We start from the raw sequence: 19,443 nt of genomic DNA, 5'->3' as shown, positions 1-19,443 counted from the left end.
ACTGTCCCTCTGGCCCGGCAGGGGAGCAGAGGTGACCCCCAGCCGAAACCCTCTTCTGGGTGGAAACTGAAATCTATGAATTTTAAGCATTACCATCGAAGTTTACTGAGGTGACTCCAGGCGAGGAAAGTGACCCTCACTTATCCACCCAAAATTTGGGATGATGCCCAAATAGGGCCAATCTGGGAGACGGACAGGGAACTTGAAGTACTTTGGGACACGGTCCCTGGCGGGAGGCAGGGCAGATTCAGGGCACGCAAGTCTCGGATTGGCTGTGCTGCCATCGCTCCGCCCCGTGTGCTATAAGATGCTGGGCGGCGCGTGCGGCCTGGGTGTGGGCTCTGCGGCCGCCTCTCACTAGTCTCGTGCCCAGCATCTCTCCTCCCCACGCACCGACAGCCCTGGGTCGCCGCGGGGCGGGGGATGCCGGGCTGCCGCATCAGCGCCTGCGGCCCAGGGGCCCAGGAGGGGACCGCAGAACCAGGGTCGCCCCCGCCGCCACCCCGGGAGCCCCTGCCGTCCCTCCAGCCCCCTTCCTCATCGCCGACCTCGACTCCGACCTCCACTCAGTCACCGCAGTTACCCGAAGCGGCCGAGACACCCGTGGAGGGGCAGGAGCTGCAGCGCTGGCGCCAGGGTGCTAGTGGGGGGTCTGGGGGCGCGAGCCCGGCGGGGATCGGGGGCGCAGGCGCGGCGGCAGGGGCAGGGGGCCGCGCGCTGGAGCTGGCCGAAGCCCGGCGGCGACTGCTGGAAGTGGAGGGCCGCCGGCGCCTAGTGTCGGAGCTGGAGAGCCGGGTGCTGCAGCTGCACCGAGTCTTTTTGGCTGCCGAGCTGCGCCTGGCGCATCGCGCCGAGAGCCTGAGCCGCTTGAGTGGCGGCGTGGCCCAGGCCGAGCTCTACCTGGCAGCGCACGGGTCGCGTCTCAAGAAGGGTGCGCGCCGCGGTCGCCGGGGTCGTCCCCCTGCGCTGCTGGCGTCCGCCCTCGGCCTGGGGAGCTGCGTGCCCTGGGGCGCAGGGCGGCTGCGGCGCGGCCAGGGCCCGGAGCCCGACTCGCCCTTCCGCCGCAGCCCGCCCCGCGGCCCCGCCTCCCCCCAGCGCTGACCTCAGTACCCCGGACCCCTGGCCTCCCAAGACAGGCGGTCTCCAGGTGCGGGAGGACGGACGCACGGACGGATGCAGGTGCTGGCTAGATGGACGGCGTCATCTACGCGGAGGAGACAGCGGGGGTCCATGGGGGTCCTGAAAGTGACACTAAGGTGCGGTGTTGTTGACTGGTGCTTTCTGGGTACAACGTGTCTGTGTCAGGGGTGCAGGATACGGGGTCTCCCATGTCTGGGCATCTGAGGGTCCCTAACAGAGCTGTCTACCCCCCCCCCCGTGGCTTCTTTCATAGCGGGTTAGATGGCAGTGCCGAGTCCCCTTATAGAGTTGAACTAATGAGGGGTGCTCCGCTTCCGAGGGGATTTGGTGGCAAACTTTAACCAGCTGGAGCTTGCTGTAATATTGCAACATCTGCTTCCTCACCTGTGCTTGTGTGGGCTCTCCTGGGTCCCCTGGGACTGTAAAAACCCTGCCCTCAAAGTTTCTGGTCTCTACATAGCCAAGCTCCATCCCTTTCCAGGAGAAGAAGAAAGTCCCAGGAGGAGGAGGAGGAGGTGGAGGGCTGGCTCAGGGCTGTATGACTAGATTCTCCTCCTCTGAGTCTGTGACTCCCATTGGAGGAGACAGAAACCCAGAGGGGATGAAGATTTGTTCCCTCATACTTAGGCCTCTCTGCTTCTAGGGGACAGTGTTTCCCATAGCCCTAATCACGTTGTTACCTGTTTACAACCTGACTGAGATATTCAGGATGAGGTGTTTGTCACCTGCTCAGCTAACAGCCCTCCCCAAAGCATCTCTAAGATGGCTCTGCCAGGAATGGAGCCAGGTGACACTCTTTAACAGCCCCAAGGGAGCAGGCATGGCATCAACTTCAGAAAGGGGGGCCTTAAAGGGCCAGACCGGAAATGCCACCTGCTTCTTCCTGACCAGATGCTCTTCAGGCCCCGTTCCTCTGTCCCGACTCAGCTGTGAGTGACCTGGCTGCAGCCTCACTCATCAGTGGAAAGGGGATATAACCACTTCTGAGGAGGGCTGTGGGGAAGCTAAAACAGGGCATGGGATTCTTTTTCCCACTGTAAGTCATGGTAGGATATTTTACTCATTTAAATCACACCTAGAGATGGCCTCGGTCTCTGCTTAGGAGACAGGAGCTAATTTAAAGTCCTTGTTTTACAGATTGGAAAAGAGATTTCTCAAGGTCACATGCCAGGAGAGATGTGGGGAGGGTGAAGGAGAAGAGAGGGGAGGGGAGCCTGCTTCTAGGCTTCTGGGTTGTATTTTCTGACCTCTGGACCCTGTCTACAGTGATCTAGAACAATACTGTCCCCTCTCTGAATCAGCTTCCTTATGTCTCTGAATACTGTTGCCCTTCCTGTCAAGCTTGAGAAGGGAGAAAGGAGGAGAATGTCAGAGTCACACGGATGCTGTCATCCTGCGAGTGAGGTATATTGTTGTGATAGACAAGAGTCCTCAGATGAACCTGTGTCCCCACAGACCTCCACATGTCACTTACTGTTGGAGTCTCAGGAGACCTTCCTAAAGCCTTCTTACTTGGAAATCTCAGAACTTCTGAGAAAGCCCTAGCCCAGGGGTAGTGGGAACTCTGGCATAGTCTGACCTCCGCAGAGAAGGACTGAGTGAAGTCTCTCATGTTATTCTGGAGCTCTGAGAGCCAGAGAACCCAGGACTTCCTGGAGGTGACAGCTGGAGTTCTGGCTGGAGTGAACTGGGCTGCCTCCAGGACCACTGGCTTCTGGTTTACAGAGATGAGGCCTTTGATCTGAAGGAGCTTTTAGCTAATGGCAGAGAGTGCTTTCTGTCGTCACAGTTAGTACTTTCTCGGGGATTTATTATAGTCAGCTTCAACCTGATTTAGAGGTGGCGTGGGTGGACACGTGGAGAGTTAGGGATGATACCTGCTGGAGACGGGAGGGTGGGTAGGTGGGGGTACAGGCAGCTCTGGCCCCTCCCTCTCCTTGCAGATGCCATGATGCTCCCTCACCCAAAAAAAATCTGAGCCGGGAAACACAGCTCAGTGACTTGAACTTCAGGCCACCAACCTTAACCAGCTAACCCTGCCTGGCCCTCCTAGAATACTGTGTAGAGTTCCAGGTCTGTTCCATTCTCTCCTAACTAGAAGACACGGATCACCACTTACTCCAGGGGTTTCAGAGGAAACATGCAACAGAGGGTCTTTGCTTTTAAGGGCTTGCCTTCCAGATCTCTTCCCGGTAGGTCCCCGGGTATCACCATCCCAGTAGACCTATTTGGGGTTCTGATTAAATTTTAATTTTTTTTTGAGACAGGCTAGCCTTAACTTCCATATATAGCTGAGAATGACCTTGACCTTTAAAAAAACATTCATTATTTGTATGCATATACCAGTGTGTGTGTGTGTGTGTGTGTGTGTGTGTGTGTGCCGTTCTCTTTTCCACCAAAGGAGTCCTGAGCTCAAGTGGTCAGACCTGGCAGCAAGTGGGACCTTTACCCTGAACCACCCGTCTGGTCCCAACCGTGAACTACTGATATCTTACCTTTACCTCCAAAGCCATGGGGGTTTAGGTGCACACCCCACCATGCTGTGCTTACATAGTGTTAGTGTTGGAACCAGGGCCTGGTGCATTCTGGGAAAGCACTCTACCAACTGAGCCACATCCCCAACCTCTGGAAATTATGTTGTAGCATTTGACTGACATTTCTTTACCCCTGAACAGAAAAACTCTTCCCACGTCACTTCTTGAATTTGTTTTTTAAAAAGGGCTTCACTGTGTTGCTTTGGCTGAAAACTCTCTTCATGGCCCCTGTAGCCTGTAGATGGGACAAGGTTAGGGACCCTTGGGTTCTGAGCATTGAGATGCACACTATATCAACGATGTCAACCAGGGAACCCAGTTAAGATGTAGGAGAGGAACTTTGCTCTTGGCTGGGCCGACTAGCTTAGCAGTGCCACCAGAGGGCAGTGTGGAGCTGCTTTGTGACAGTTGGGGGCGGGTCCTGGAACAGGTTCTGCTCCCCAGTGGCCCAGGCCTCTAGTCATCCTAGTCTGTGGTTCTAGGGCTTTCAATGGCTTTGAGTCTGCAGAATAACCTGGAGGTGGTGGCTCAGGCCTTTAATCCCGGCACTCAAGAGGCAGAGGCAAAGGCAGCTGGATCTCAAGGCCAACTGAGTCTACAGAATGAGCTCCAGGATAGCCAAGGCTACATGGAGAAACGTCTGAAAACCAAACCAAACCAATCAACCAGTCAGCAGAAGAAGGGGTGGTGGCGGTTCCCCAGGCCCATTGATAAAGGAGTGATTTCAGTGCTAGGATCCAGAACTGTATCCATCACCCCTGGGTGGGAAACTCTAGGAGAGGCACAGGAGAGAACCTGGTGGGAAAGACTTGCTTGGTGAACAAGGCAGTTCTCTATTCACAGATTTGTTCCACTGATGACAGCAACAGGTCCTGCCACCACCTAATGACCAAGGTGGCTCCTAGAGATTAGGCTGAAGCGACTGGCCCAGGCTAAGGTGTTCCAGACTTTCAGTGGGCAGTGTCCTGAGCGCTCTGATGTCACTCCAGGAGCCAGGAGGAAGTAGTTAGGATGGCTGGGAAATCCCTAGCCTAATTCTTCTCCCATTATTCCCTGATTACACCCTGGCCAGTCGTGATGAGGAAAGAAAGCCCTTAGTTCTGAGCTCCAGACTAACTATTTCCCTTACACCAGGCCGCATGCTAGGCATTCTACACCTGTTTTCTGTTCACATTTTCTCAAACACTCAAAGCGAGGCTCTGATCCCCTCCAGGTCTGCCGAGATGTAGAAGATGTAGAACCTGGACTTCTTTACCTGTAGTCCAGTGGGTTAATGGCAGTGCTGTTTGGGGGAGTTTCTGGTTCTCACTTTTAAGGGGTCAGGTCCTGAGAATGGAGGTATGGGATGCTGGAGGGGTGGCAAAGTGTACCTTGTGCCTTCCTCCCCTCCCCCCAGGGCTAGGCACACCCTTGCCAGTTTGTCTGGGCTCTGGGGTTGAGTCAAGTTGACTCTGCATACTTGGCTTATGGCAAGGGTGGGCCGAAGGTGTTCTCGGGGCTTCATGTGGGGCTGAGGCTCGCCTCTGGCTGTCACCCCTCCCTGAAGCCCTGGGCAGGAATGTTTGCTGCCAAGGGAAGGAGGAGCTTGGGATTAAAGGTATGTACCACCACCACCTGACCTTTTTAAAAAGAAGAAAGAAAGAAGGTAAGAAGGAAAGAAAGTAAAGAAAGGCTTTATTTTAATTTTAAATAATGTGTTTGTATGTGTGCAGGTGCCCTTGGAGGACAGAAGTGTTGGAGCCCCCAGAGGTGGGTTACAGGTTTTTGTAGGCTGTTTGGTATGGATTCTAGGGACCGAATTTCAGTTCTTTACAAGAGTGGCACATGCTCCCAACTCCCCAGCCCTTGAATTTTGAGGGTAGCCAGGACACTAGAAAGGGTTGAACTTCTCAGTATAAGGAATCCTACTGAGTCAGGCTGGGGTAGCACATTCCTCTAATCCCAGCATTCAGGAGCCAGAAGCAGGTGGATGTCTGAGCTTAAGGCCAGCCTGGTCTAAGAGCCAGTTCTAGGACAGCTAGGGCTACACAGAGAAACCCTAAAAATCAAACAAACCATAAGTGAATGAATGAATGAATGAATGAATGAATGAATGAATGAAAAAAGAAGTGGTCCTATCAAGAAAGAAGTTGTCCTACTGAGTGCCACATACCTGGGCTCTGTGAATGATGGGACTCTGCCTAGGATGGGAGAGAGTGCCAAAGACAGCAGCATCAGACAGTGCAAAGCCTTGGTTTCGTTAGAGGAACAGTTCTCAACCTGTGGGTTCCCGCCCTTTGGGGGGGGTCACATATCAGATATTTACGTTATGATTCATAATGGTAGCAAAGCTAGTTTTGAAGTAGCCACAAAAATAATTTTATGCTGTGTTGGAGGGGTCACCATATTAAAGGGGCACAGCATGAGGAGGGCTGAGAAACTGCTCTGAAGCATCACCATATCAGGGATCCCTGCAACAGCCTGGGAGTTCCACAAGGGGAGAGGTGGGGGAGGGGCAGGCTCTTCATTACGGGAACATTCCATTCCGGCTGCTCAGACCGGTGGGGATCCCAGCCAAGGACAAAGACCCAAGGGAACCTCTGCTTCTCTGAGCCCCTTTCCATAGCAAACCCTCTTGCCCTGCCTCCCCGTCATGGGCCTTGTCAAAGACATGTGGAAGTTTTGGGTGGGGCAGGGCAACCTCTGGAAAAGATAATTAAGGCTCTTGGCATTATTCTTCCAGCTCCTCAGGCCTCCACTCTATGGGTCTGGACTGACTTCTGCATTCCGCGCCTTCTCTGGATACCCCGCCTCCAGGAAGACTTCCAGGACTGACTGTACCCAATCTCAGCGCCCTCCTCTCAGGAGCCCTTACAGTGGCAAGAGACTGGGTCCTGGGAACTTGCTACACTCCGAATTGCTTTCCATACACTGTATTTGACTTTGCTTATACAGAGACCCGAGATGCTCTCAGATTAGCTGAGACTGCAGCCAACATTGCTAGTGTGACCAAGAGGAGAATTTCCTCTTAAAGATAGACTCGTTCTTAAACAAGCCACAGTGTAGCTGAAGTCCGCATCATCACAAGTCACAGTGTAACCGGAGTCCCCATCATCAAGTCACAGTGTAGCTGAGGTCCCCAGGATCCCTTCTCTGACCTGCAGCTCGAGAAGGCCTCTTTGAGGCAAATCACTGCTGTAGGACACCCCCATTTCTCCTTACCCACTGTCCTTGCCCTCCCCCTGTGAGTGAGGACATGACTGTAGCTTCTTGCAGACAATCGGCTGCTGCCTCCTAGGGGGACCCTTTTCTCAGGATGAGGTGGTGGCAACATCAAACTTCCAAAGTCGAGTTACACGCACAAAGGACATCCACTTCTCCGTGTATCCTGATAGAGGGAAGGAGGCACATTTACTCACACACCGCCCGGAACATAGGCTTCTGTAAAGTGGCTGTTTATCTACTCAGTTCCCAACCATATACGCGCAGGAAGAATAAAGCTAAATAACGAGAGGCTGAGACGTGTGGTTCCGAGGGTCACGTTGCCGGCGTCCTTGCTGCCTTTCCTCTGGGTGTCTCTTTCAGTTGACCGCTCCTACTGGGGCTTCTGTTTAGGTTGGGAGTCTGGGCCTGTTGACTGACTCACAGACTGGTTTTTCCCTTAATTTGGTTCAGAGCTGACCCTTGGGAAGTTTCTCTGTCACCAAGGGTGTGATGGATGGAGAAGCTCAGAGACAGAAATGCACAGGGAGGCTGGGATACTGTGGCAGTAGATGGCAACAGCTTGTAGCATAGGGTTGTAGGTGACTGTCCTTTGGGGTCTCCTCAGGAGTCTGCATTGAAATTGGGAAGAAAATTTTTAAGGGACTCTTTTTTTTTTTTTTTAAGATTTATTCATTTATTATATATAAGTACACTGTAGCTGTCCTCAGACACACCAGAAGAGGGCATCAGATCCCATTATAGATGGTTGTGAGACACCATGTGGTTGCTGGGAATTGAACTTAGGACCTCTGGAAGAACAGTCAGTGCTCTTTTTTTTTTTTTTTTTTTTTTTTTTTTCCGGAGCTGGGGACCGAACCCAGGGCCTTGAGGTTCCTAGGCAAGCGCTCTACCACTGAGCTAAATCCCCAACCCCCAGTCAGTGCTCTTAACCACGGAGCCATCTCTCCAGCCCCCTTTAAGGGACTCTTAAGGTGTGGGATTTACCTAAGGAACCAATAAAGGGGAATCAGGCCTGGTGGCACATGGCCGTCATCCCAGCACTCGGGAGGCTGAGGCAGGAAGATGGGGGCAGTTTAGGCTAGCTTGGCCTACATAGGGAGACACTGTGTACTGGAGATATAAGTTCAGTAATGGGTGTTTGCCTAGGATGTGGAAAGTCATGGGCTCCAGAGAGAGCTCAGGGAAACAGTCCACCAGAATGGACGTTCCCCACTGTTGGGCCCATGGGGAGGCAAGTGTTAAAGGGTTCCTGCCATTGCTTGAGGGGTGTGAACCAGCCTGGGAGGGAAGGAGCAAGGAGAGAAACATGCTGTCCTTTCAGGCTCCTGTTGGGGCCTCTCATTGTTAAAAAACAACAGGAAACTGGGGAACAAGGGAGCCATTGATGTTATCCAGCAGTCTTCCCAGGGCCCTGAGCCCAAGAAGGGTGAACGGTATCTCAAGAAGGGTGAAAGGTATCTCAAGAAGGGTGGACGGTATCTCGAGAAGGGTGGACGGTATCTGGAAAGGCCAGCACACTGTGCACCTGCCTTCCTCCAGCCCACATCCCTGTGGCTTTGGCCCTCTGGTTTGCAGATTGGTAGGAAGGGATAGGTGGGTTGTGGCTCATGCCACCCTTGGAAGGTAAAGGACAGAGCTCAACCCTCTCACCTGTCATCCTGTGGCTGACTCCAAACTCCTGATGTCTATACATATCGCAGCATTGAAGGTGGCACCCCGGATGATCCACAAGAGCAGTGTCCTGCACAGAGTGGTTTTCTCACACCCAGAAACAATGCACCACACCCACGGGCTGACAGGTGTGTTGTTGCCACAACAGGCCCCAGACAGTCACCCCAAGCCATGACTACTGGCACAGATACATCAGAAAATGTCTTGGCACGTTACCACTTCTGCCAGTCATACAGCAAATAGCCAGAGCAAGCCCTCCCACAAGCACAGGAGACAGACTGTCACCTTCATCACTGGGGCATTACAGTGTAGGGCTGGAGTGCAGCATCTGGAGTTCGAACCCCTTTGACTGCTTTGGCCTCTGCTTTTGTCTATAAAAATTGAAACTTAATGCTGTTCTCTGTAGCTGTTACAGAGGCGAAACACGAAATCATATTCGCACTGACCGAAGCGTGGCATCTGGCTGTTGGTGTTAACTTCTGCCACTCGCCCCACTCCCTCACATCCACACACGTGTGTGCACCAGCTCCAGAGAGTACCTACACCCACACGTGCTGGCCATACACCCTTGGGCACACGTGCCCTCCTTCAGACATGCCTGCCAGGGCACGTGTACATTCACGGACAAGTTCCCTTGGCCCAGAACACTTTCTCCGGCCAGCCACATGGCTCGTGTCCCAGGACCTTTAAATCTTTGTTCAGTTGAATGCCATCTTTCAAGGAGGGACACCTTGTTAAGTCCCTTGCTGCATACCTTTTTTAACGAATTGCTGCCCTTCTAGGACTGCATTGTTGATCTACCTTTTAGGGCGTAACTGTCACAAGGGGAGGGACCCTAGAGCCCAGAATTATAGGCTCAGACAGGGAATACACATAAAGATCAGGACTTCTGTGTTTATTTCCTGAACCAAGCACATCCAGGTGAACCCTCAGCCCAACTCACTGAGCCTGCTGTGTTACAATGTCTCCGGCTCACATGGTCACGTGGCCAAATCAGGAAGTCGGATAAATTCTGAGGCAGCCATTCCAATCGCCTTTCCAGTCATTTGGAGCTACCAGCAGGAGGAACTGAGGCACCTAGCCAGACCCACAGAGCAGGTGAGGTTGCCCTCTGATGACCAAGGCCTCCTTTGCTGTTTTATTTTTTCCTCCATCCTGACTGGACCCATCAAAGTCACCACTTCAGAGGAGATTAATGAGACTGAATGTGTTTAAGGCTTTGCAACCCCCAGATCAAAGAGACAGGGTAAACAGTGGGCAGCGTCCAGAGATGAGTGGCCAATGCCCTAAGGGAACATCTCCCCAAAAGCTGCACTCCTAAGACCAGTTAGCTGGCCCCGTCTGGCTTCAGAGAGATCCTGCCCTTCTCCAAGGAACCAGTCTACAATAAAACAGAACATGCCCGAGTCTACTTGCTAGAGAGACCCTACCAAGGCTATGGAGGACCTTCCAAGCCCTCCGGTCTCAGCATTCATTCCAGATTCACCCTGCTCGCTTCCTGGGGAGGTAAAATGGGCAGACCTTCTCGGCAGAGGCCACGTTTTGGGTCTCTAGGACTCCAGGGAGAGAATCTGGGGAGATGAATATTTATTCCCTTTAACAAGAGGTCTAGTCTTTTGAGGCAACATGGAGACCAACCGTGTTCTAAGCTCATAGTTGCCAAGCTGTGGACAGTAGAGACACTCCAAGGCCACTCCTTGGCCCCTCCCACAATACAAGTCAAAGTCAGTCCAGGGAGGGAATACCAGCCTTATGTCAAAGAGATCCTTTCCCCCAGGAGAAAGATAACAGTTATGTTCAGTGTAGACATTTTTATTGGTGAGAAGAGTGCAAAATAGCAAAAAATCCAGAGGAGTGAGGAAAGGATGGGGTATGCCTCCTTCCGGACGTGTGCCCGTCCTATTACCAAGCAAGTGGGGAGGGAGTGGTCGGTTTAACAGTGACACTTTTGAACCCAGCAGCCTCCAACCATAGTGCCCGGACAGTAGGGCTCCTGGGAGGCACGGGGGAAGAGAGATGGGTGACGCACTGGGAGGTGTATGGGTCGAATCCTACTCTGGTTGTTTGGAAATCAGTCCGCTGTATACCTTGGCCCTCAGGAAATCCTCACAGCTTAGGGCAAGGACACAGGTTTCAAGAGATTGAACTCCCATCCCTCCAAACACCCAAGGAGCTGTCTTGAGCCTCAGTTTGCCTCTTCCTAAAGATCAGCGAGGTTGGACCACCAGGCTCTGTGGGGTCCCAGCAGGACCCCAACTGAATAGTCCTGTCACATGATAGATACATTGTGGCCACTATAGGAGCATCTGGATGCCTGTGAGCTGACCCTTCTAGGCCATTGAAATCAACCCAAAGGTGCTATTGAGGCTACCGTAAAGCTTACTTTTTTTTTTTCTCAAGGCAAGTATCCTCTGTGTCCCCACAGTTATGCAGGTCCAAGAGTGTAGTGTGATGACCAAGGGGACCTTCTGTCAAGAACCCTGACTTGGCTTTAAGTCCACAGGGGCCTAGTGCAGGAAAATCTGGTCTGTTCGAAGGCCCAACCCTATAGTGCCGGGCCAGCTGGCACAGGTGGCCTGTGTCTGGTTCCATCCTCAACACATACCTGATGACCCCACCCCACCCAGGAAGCTCGTTCCCTTCTGGCCAGGATCAGAGTCAATTGCAAGGCAGCCAGGTAGGATAGGAGTGAGCGCGGGGCAGCAGAGGCTGCATGGGGGTCACATAGTAATTAACGGTGGCTGGTACAACCCCATCTGAGCCAGGACGTCGCCAGGCCAGGGCAGCCATGGCAGCAGGGCCCTGCTCCGCTAGTGCCTGGAGGGCTAGCATGGTAATAAGGTCCAGGGTCTGGCGGCGCTCGTGGCTCATGAGGCACACTGTGCTCTCGTTGACCACCCGGTGCAGTGTCACAAGGCAAGCATACCGGCGGGCTGCTTCTGCTCCGCCGAAGTGGGCCTCCAGGTAGCGCTCCAGAATGCGCCTCTGTTCCACCGGGTCCGGAAAGTCGATGAAGAAACGGGAACACATATATCTCTGTAGGGCGCGAACATCAGTGCTGGGCCTTGGCCGGAAACCCCGTACCAGGAGGTGGCAGTATTTGAGGAGGCCGCCACCTCGGATCTCCTCGGGGCTGCGTGTGGCAATGACGCGGTGCTGCAGGTGCTCCAAGGCCTCCGCGAAGTCCCCATACAGGCTCTCACCAGTCACCGTAGGGTGGAAGGCCTCCGACATTGGTGTGGATGAGCACTGGCCAAAGAGGAGCAGCGAGTCCAGGATGATCTGAAAGGAATCGATGCTGAATTCGAACTGGCGCCTCACGGAGTCCACGAACTTGAGTTCCACATTCTTGCCGCTCTTGTTGGACAGTGAGATGAGGCTCCAGCGGTCCAGGTCTGTGCACACTTTCACCAGTTTCTGCACATAGGCCTCCTTGAGTGTCAGCGGCGTTATCTTGGCCCGGCTCACTCCCGCAGGCAGGAAGTCCAGCAGGCAAGCCAGGACCACAGCCTTGGTCAGCTGGAAGGATGCCTCACTCTGCAGGTCCATCTGGAACACCAGGTCCAGGTCCTTGTAGCCTAGGCCACTCTCCGGGTGCAGCACGTGGCTCGCAGCTGAGCCGTGCAAGCGCACGCTATGGACATGCAGTCCCTGTTCTTCCAAGCTACTGCGAACTACCTGCAGGGGAGGAGAAACGGGTCAGGCGCCTGGGCCCCTCAGGTCTGCACCAACAACCTCCGGGATTAATCATCTTACCATCCATCACGGTTGACTAGCTTCTGCAGCTCTGTGAACTCTTTTAACTTACGAAGCCTCGATTTGCCAATCTGGAGAAGGGCCCAGTTGAAAGGACTGACTCAGAGAAGCAATAAAAATAACAAAAGCAAGCAGAGAACTTACTAAGCACTTTACATTAAAATACAGCCTCACTTAATCTCCCTAATAACCCTCTGAGGCAAGGTTTAGTCCTGCTTCACCGGTTGGGAAATAGAAGCACAGAGAAGCTTGAGAGCTGTCCAAAGTCACACAGCTAGTAAATAGAGCCTAGGTCTTCCCACTGTGCTACCTGACCTTCCTGACAGTGCACGTTACATACCTGGTATCATGCGAGGCACTGAGTGTAACCAACTTGGGGGTTGGGGGGAGGCTGCTTAGCAACCTACATGCCTGCACATATTAACGCCCACCATAATCCATTTTGAGGACCACTATTCCAGTCAGCAGACAGAAGATCCGAGGCACAGAGGTGTAAAGAGATAGGTTCAAGGCCATAGAGTCTTCAGGCTAAGACCCAGATCCCAAGTTGGTTAGATTTTGCAAGTCCACATATGTTCTTTTCAACTTTTAAATTTTTGAGGTGTTTGAGACAGGGTTTCTCTGTATAGCTCTTGGCTGACTTGGAACTTGCTCTGTAGACCAGGTTGGCCCCAAACTCAAGAGTGCCGGGATTAATGGTGTCCCATGATTATAGATTTTAAAAATTTTCAAGTTTTAAAAGATTTACTTTTGGGGTTGGGGATTTAGCTCAATGGTAGAGCACTTGCCTAGCAAGCGCAAGGCCCTGGGTTCGGTCCCCAGCTCTGAATAAAAGAAAGAAAAAAAAATTTATTTTATTTTATGTGTATGTGTGCTTTGCTTGCATAGGTACATGTGTGTCACCCATGGAAGCTACAAGAGGTCTTCAGATCTCTTGGAACAGGAATTACAGGCAGTTATGGGATGTTAGGTAGGTGCTGGGAATAGCTAGTCCTCTGCAAGAGCAGCCAGTGCTCCCAACTGTTGAGCCTTCTCTCCAGGCCCGGGTCTTTCTTTTGACTAACACGCACGCACGCACGCACCCAGCCCACTCCAAGGAACCAGGGAAGCAAAATACTACGTGAACTTTCCAGATGAGAAGACTCAGACTCTAAGCTGTAATCCCCAGCCACTTAGAAGGCTGAGGCAGAAGCATCTGGGGACTCCGCCTGGAGCCCCAGGGCTGATGGCATGGGAACAGGATGGGGACACCTGTAAGTCTTGGGGAACTTGGTTCTTAGCTAGAGCCCTGGGCAGTGGCAGCCGTGGGAGAGGAGTGGAGCTGCGGTGAATACAGACATTAGGTCTCTCGGCAACCCCAAGCCCTTCACACACAGTCCTGAAAGTGACCAGGCAGCATTCTTGTTCTTAGTGACTCTGCCACTCCACCTCACTGCCAAGTCAGCGCCAACTCTGGGGCAGGCTGTTCTCCTGCCTCCCAGGGAATTAACTGCAAAGAATGCATCTAAATGCTGAGGTGGCAAGCTATGGTGGGGCAATCCGAGGCGGGCGGCTCCCTTCAGGAAGACTTCCGGAAGGAGTTGTCATGGTAATTGGGGTGGGAAGGAAAGGACTGGTCATCGGAACATTCAGCACAGGGGTGGGAAAGGGAGGAGTACCGTGGTTAGGTATTTAGTAAGCACCAGATGCAGGACCTCAGCAGAATCTACAGTGGGTGAAAGGACTGGGGTGTGGCTGGGCTGCAGGGTACAGGCTCAACACATGTAGAGCCTTGGACTCCATTCCCAGCACCAAAACCTAACAGACCAATGAGAACCTACAGGGTTGGTCTTCATGATCCCCGTGTTATAGATGGGGCAGCTCAGATTCACAGACATGAAGACACATCTGTAAGATCAAAACCAGGTATGGCTGACTCCAAGCCCGTCCTTCTATTTTACTGCTGAGTGAGGACCGAACCTAGAGGTCGTGTACGCTAAACTTACTCTCTACAGTGTCCCCCCCACCCCCACCCCGCTTCCTCCCCGGGATAGCCTACCCTCTCACTTATGCTCAACCCCAGGCTTCAGAAGCAGCAGACTGTATCCACTTGTACTTTATTCCTCCTGCCCTTTCAAAACTTCAGGTGGGCATGGTGGAGAATGTCTGAAATCCTAACACTTGAGAGAGGCTGAGGCAGGGGGATTACTAAGAGTTGGATACCAACCTTGGATATTATAGCAAAACTGCGTGTCAAAATTAAACCAATTTCTCCATGCCTGTCATCTATCTGTTTGCCTTTAATTTAAAAAAAAAAAATTGAGACAGAGTCTCAGTAGTCCAAGTTGGCCTCAAAATAGTTGAGATCGACTTTGAACGTCCAACCCACCCACCTCCATCTTCTAAGGGATGGATTGCAGGGGCAACACTACATATCTTTTTTTTTTTTTTTTCCTAAAGTGAGAATGAACTTGAAATCACCGAGTCCAGAGCAGTTAGTGGTGGGAATGTGGGGGCTGGGAAGTTACCACAGCTATCAGATGGACCTGTTGTGGCACACCTTGGCAACTGTCCCCAGGCTGAGAGAAGTGCAGACCATACCCCTCCCCCAGTCCCAGGTGAGCTGACTGGGCCTTAGTGTCAACTCCTGTTCCCCAGCTGATGCTCACCCCGGGGCATGGCTTCGGGCCTGGTAAGCAGGTAGCAATCCCCTCATTAAATCCCCTGCGTCAGGGCCATGGGGCCAGCTGTGTCACCCATCCATTGGCTGCTGTCTTGTTCCCAGGTATGACTATAGCCAGATACTGCCACACCCAAGGACTGCAGGGCTCCCAAATCAGACTTTCCAGCCACGGAGGGGGCTGTGACTGTAGCCTTCTTCCTCAGGTGCTGAGGCACCCAATTCCCCAAACTGCTCTGTCCAGGGTTTCTGCTGAGATCTTAGGAAGACTGAAGACTTTGCAAAGCTTGCAAGAGCAAGCTCTCTGGCTGCTGCTGGAGAGATCAGATTGTTCAGTTCAATTCTCTAGGCCCAAAGAAAGAAAGCAAATGACTCGTTCAAGGTCACAAAGTCAGCAAGTGGCTGAGTTGAACTAGGACCTGGTCTCTAGGGCGATAGCAGAGGGGCCTCCTTTAAGAAAGTGGGTCCCGGGGGTTGGGGATTTAGCTCAGTGGTAGAGCTAAGGCCCTGGGTTCAGTCCCCAGCTCCAAAAAAAAAAAAAAGAAAAAAAAAAAAAAAAAAAAAAAAAAAAGAAAGTGGGTCCCCCAGGCACAAGCAAGGATCTGTTTTCCTAGCTGCTCAGACTGTTGCGGTAGGAAAAACTTTGGTGGGCTCAGAAGCAGAAGGCTTCCATTCTTGAACCTGGAGACAATTTAACACTAGTGAGAAGTCCTAGCAGGCTCCTCCCTCTCCCCCCAACGTCTCCCTCCTCCCTCGTGCAGCCCCTCACATCCCAACAGCTTTAAGAGCTATTAGCTGGGGTTGGGGATTTAGCTCAGTGGTAGAGCGCTTGCCTAGGAAGCGCAAGGCCCTGGGTTCGGTCCCCAGCTCCGAAAAAAAGAAAAAGGAAGAAAAAGAAGAGAAAAAAAAAAAGAGCTATTAGCTGTGGATTCCCACCAGGAGACAGACTCACTGCATAGGCAGGTGAAGGCGTGTAGTCCCTTGGGAGTCTGGAACCAGAAAGGATTCTGCAGAGTAGTCAAACACCATCCACTGAACAGATGGGGCCACTAAGCCCAATAGAAGGAATAAACAATGAACCCAGTAGCCCGGAGGCCTCTGCCACCTCTCCACTCCACAGCTAACAGCACCCCTTCTGGGATGAGAAGTTCAGGAGGACCAATGCCATGAAATTGACTCCCACTGACTCAACCCCCAACATGACTGGGAGACAGAGGTCGAAACCCAGTCACGTTCAAGCTCCCAGCGTCAGTTTAGATACTTTTCCCTATAGAGAGGCCTAATCATGCCAAGCACCCCGAGTGAGCACCCCCTTTCCTTCTCTTCGTGCCTGGGATTATGGTATTTCCTCAGGAGAGAAGCCAGCATAAGGGTAGCAACACACCCGTAATCCCAGCTACTGAGGAAGCTGGGGCAGGAGGATCATTTGAGTTTGAGGGGAGCCCAGGCAAAACATAGGACCCCATCTCAAAACAAAACAAAACAAAAAACAAAACAGGCCAAAGCCATTTACTAATAACCCAGGCAACGTCAGGAGAGCATGGAATGCCTTAGCCATCCCCACTGGGACAGCCAGTGAGTCAGCCCAGGAGAATCCGTCCCCACCCCCTCCACCTCATTCCTTGTTCCTAGGGAGGGCACTGTCGGCTATAGCTATAGCTATAGCGGGGTGACGGGGAAAGCAATTGGGGGGGGGAAGGCTATAGCAAAAGGGGGTGTGTGTGATGCGTCCAGCTTTACCTAGCTTGTGTGTAAAGACAGTGGTTGGCAGTAACACACAGGAACTAGCATTAGTTAACTTTTCTGATTTTCACTATCCAGGGACTCCAGGACTAGATGTTGAGCTTGGGAACCTGGGGAGGGGTGGGAAACCGTACCATCTGCTCCTGGAGGGCTCCAGGATTCCCTGAGCTTGACCTCCATCTCACTGGATAGCCTTAGGTAGCTCATCCTCCCACTCAGTTAGAATGGGGGGTGGGGTAAGAACAGACATCCTGGGGGTTGGGGATTTAGCTCAGTGGTAGAGCACTTGCCTAGCAAGTGCAAGGCCCTGGGTTCGGTCCCCAGCTCCGAATAAAAGAGAAGAAGAAGAAGAAGAAGAAGAAGAAGAAGAAGAAGAAGAAGAAGAAGAAGAAGAAGAAGAAGAAGAAGAAGAAGAAGAAGAAGAAGAAGAAGAAAAAAAAGAACAGACATCTTCTGGTATTTCAGAATACCATAGGGCTCTGGCTCTACACGGAAAGAGTTAAGTTAAGAGTTAACCCTTGCAGGGTTAGGTAAAAAGAAGAGGTGGCGTTTGATGCAAGGGGCAGCTGACAGAATCTGATCCTCAGGAGGGAGATGGTGCTTTGGGGTCTGAACCTTGGACCCGCCTTCCTTTCCAGCCTTACAGGAGGAGGAACACCTAAAATGGAAATTTGATGCTATCTTCAAAGGGGTGAGGTCTCCAGCCTGGCCACAACACGTGGGAGGCAGGGAGATTTCCCCAAGGACTTCTGAATTGTTTCACCTAGCCAAGATTTCTTGAGCCAAGGGCTGTGGGGACACAAGGGCAGAGTGCCCCTAGAACCCTACTAAGGATGTGGAGTAGAAGAAGAAAAGCTATTTTGGAATCAAGTATACACACTCTTCATTGGGGGCTGCCAGGGAGATGCCCCATTCTAGTGCCTCCTTCATCTCCTTCCCACCTCCCAGCCAGGGTCTTGGTGAGTGGTTCCCAAGGGAATAAGGAGTTCCCAGAACGGCTGACAGGCAAGCTCAGCAGGGTGCAGGAAGAGCCGAACTGGTAGCCCGGGTTCCAGTTCCTTAGTTTCCCTAGCTGCCAGGCCAATCGCAGAGTTCAGGTGCCTTGCAGCAGAGCACCACCCCCCCAGCCCCGACCCTGTCACGGTCCCCCTCACCTGTACAATCTGCTGGGGTTGCACGCTCAGCGTGGGGAAGTTGCCTCGCCCGTGAATGGGGATGGGCTCTTTGAGCAGCGCGTCCAGCCGCTTCACCTGTGGCCAGCTCAGTCGGCTCTGGTGCCGTCCCAGAGAGGCCGAGGAGGCCTCCAGGTCCGGGCCGCCGCCGGCCGCCCCAGCCGTGGCCACTGCCGAGGCTGCACCGGTCCCCACCTGCGCAGCTGGCTGCTCCAGGCTCTCATCTCCACTCTCCGACGGCATCATTCACCCGGCCCCGGTGCCTCGACGGCAGAGACCCGGGAATGGTGAAGGCGAGGAGGGCAGGGAGAGTGGCTGTGCACGGGCCAAGGCGGGGTGCGGGGACCCGGCGGCGGCGAGGCAAACCCAGGGAACAACTCCGACCGCAGGGAGGACTAACAGATCTTAGAGCCAGGCGGATCGGGCCCAGCTGACACTTATAGGCCGCGGGCCGCACGCCCATTGGTCGGCACAGCTGTCACACAGCAGGATGCCCGCCTCTCATCCCTCCCCCTACCATTGGCCAACGGAGTTTTGCAAGGGAATCGCTTGCTCTCTGATTGGCCGAAAGGCACGCCCCTTCTCCGCCCCTTCTCTTCGGACCGAATTCCCTCTTTTGGGCTTGCGATTGGCTCGAGCCTGGCGGGACTTAGAGGGACAGCGCCCTCCAGCGACAGAGGTTTCTGTAGAGAAATGTTGCAGTGTTAACGAGGCGGCTGCTTTCTAATTTATTTCCTTGATTGGCCCTTCGAATCACAGCATGCCTGGCGTACCTGTTCCATTTTAAGTGAGGTGAAATCTGCGTAGAGAGAGGGCGTCATTACCCACCATTACGTAGCGTGTGCGTGCTGGTTATGGTCCTGATGGAGGTGTAAAGATCTATGCAGCTCTCTGCTCCATCTGGGCTGACCCAGAATTTTTCTAGGATGGATATCACTAATTTTTTTTCTCTTTCTCTTTAGAGATCATAGAGTCTTATTGCTACTTTTGAGTCTTACCGCCTTCTCCTTTTCAGATTTTAAACATAGGTGTCATGGGGAGGAGGAGGGAGAATAGAAATCGAATCGCCCTGTTCGTTACTGCAGTATTTTTCTTGTCATCCTCATAATAATGTATCAAACTCTGTAGCCTTCCAGTCTCCTGAAAGGCAGGCTAAGGAGTAAAAGACAGGGAAGGAGAAACCAGGACTTAGGAAGCTACTACACCCCAGTGTCTGTCAGGGCACAACTTGGACCTGCCCTCGGACCAGAACACACATTACTTCTTTCTGAAAACCAGCCCAGCATCAGGCTGGTCTTGTTTCCCTTTCCTGGAAACCACTGGAGAAGGCACCGTGTGCTGGGCCAGATATGTAACCCCAGTCTTCCAGTGGTGTGGGCAGGAGGATCAGAAGTTCAGTTATCTGTGTCTACCTGTTGAGTTCTGGGTCAGGTAGGGCTATATAGTGAGACCCTGTCTTTAATAATAAGAGTAATAACAACAACAACAACAACAACAACAACAACAACAATAATAATAATGAAGACTGGAGATGTAAAGCTATGACCAATTGCTTACCAAGTGT

General features: G+C 52.7%; 2 protein-coding genes across 3 annotated transcripts; one reads left to right on the top strand and one right to left on the bottom strand.

Annotated features, from left to right (window-relative positions):
• The first annotated feature begins 330 nt into the window (after positions 1 to 330).
• Positions 331 to 7,174, top strand: Trnp1 (TMF1-regulated nuclear protein 1). 2 transcript variants are annotated; one of them, NM_001402229.1, is made up of 3 exons: positions 335 to 1,256; positions 5,387 to 5,423; positions 6,397 to 7,164. In NM_001402229.1, exon 1 carries the CDS (start codon positions 424 to 426, stop codon positions 1,099 to 1,101), a length of 678 nt encoding a protein of 225 aa, NP_001389158.1. In that variant the 5' UTR covers positions 335 to 423; the 3' UTR covers positions 1,102 to 1,256; positions 5,387 to 5,423; positions 6,397 to 7,164. The 2 variants fall into 2 exon arrangements, with proteins under 2 accessions (XP_087407249.1, NP_001389158.1); XM_087551123.1 differs by lacking the exon at positions 5,387 to 5,423 and having other exon boundaries at positions 331 to 1,256; positions 6,397 to 7,174.
• Positions 7,175 to 10,932: 3,758 nt separating this feature from the next.
• On the bottom strand, positions 10,933 to 18,279 carry Tent5b (terminal nucleotidyltransferase 5B). Its single transcript, NM_001107907.2, is given in 2 exon segments — positions 10,933 to 12,227; positions 17,862 to 18,279. Coding segments are annotated over 2 exon segments (1,284 nt in total). The 5' UTR covers positions 18,126 to 18,279; the 3' UTR covers positions 10,933 to 11,207.
• Between the last annotated feature and the right edge of the window lie 1,164 nt (positions 18,280 to 19,443).

The sequence above is a fragment of the Rattus norvegicus genome, chromosome 5 (assembly GCF_021556685.1).
Source record: "Rattus norvegicus strain SHRSP/BbbUtx chromosome 5, alternate assembly SHRSP_T2T, whole genome shotgun sequence".
Lineage (NCBI taxonomy): Eukaryota > Metazoa > Chordata > Mammalia > Rodentia > Muridae > Rattus > Rattus norvegicus.
Note: the sequence above shows the minus strand (reverse complement) of the source record. Positions and strands in the feature narration are given on the sequence as shown.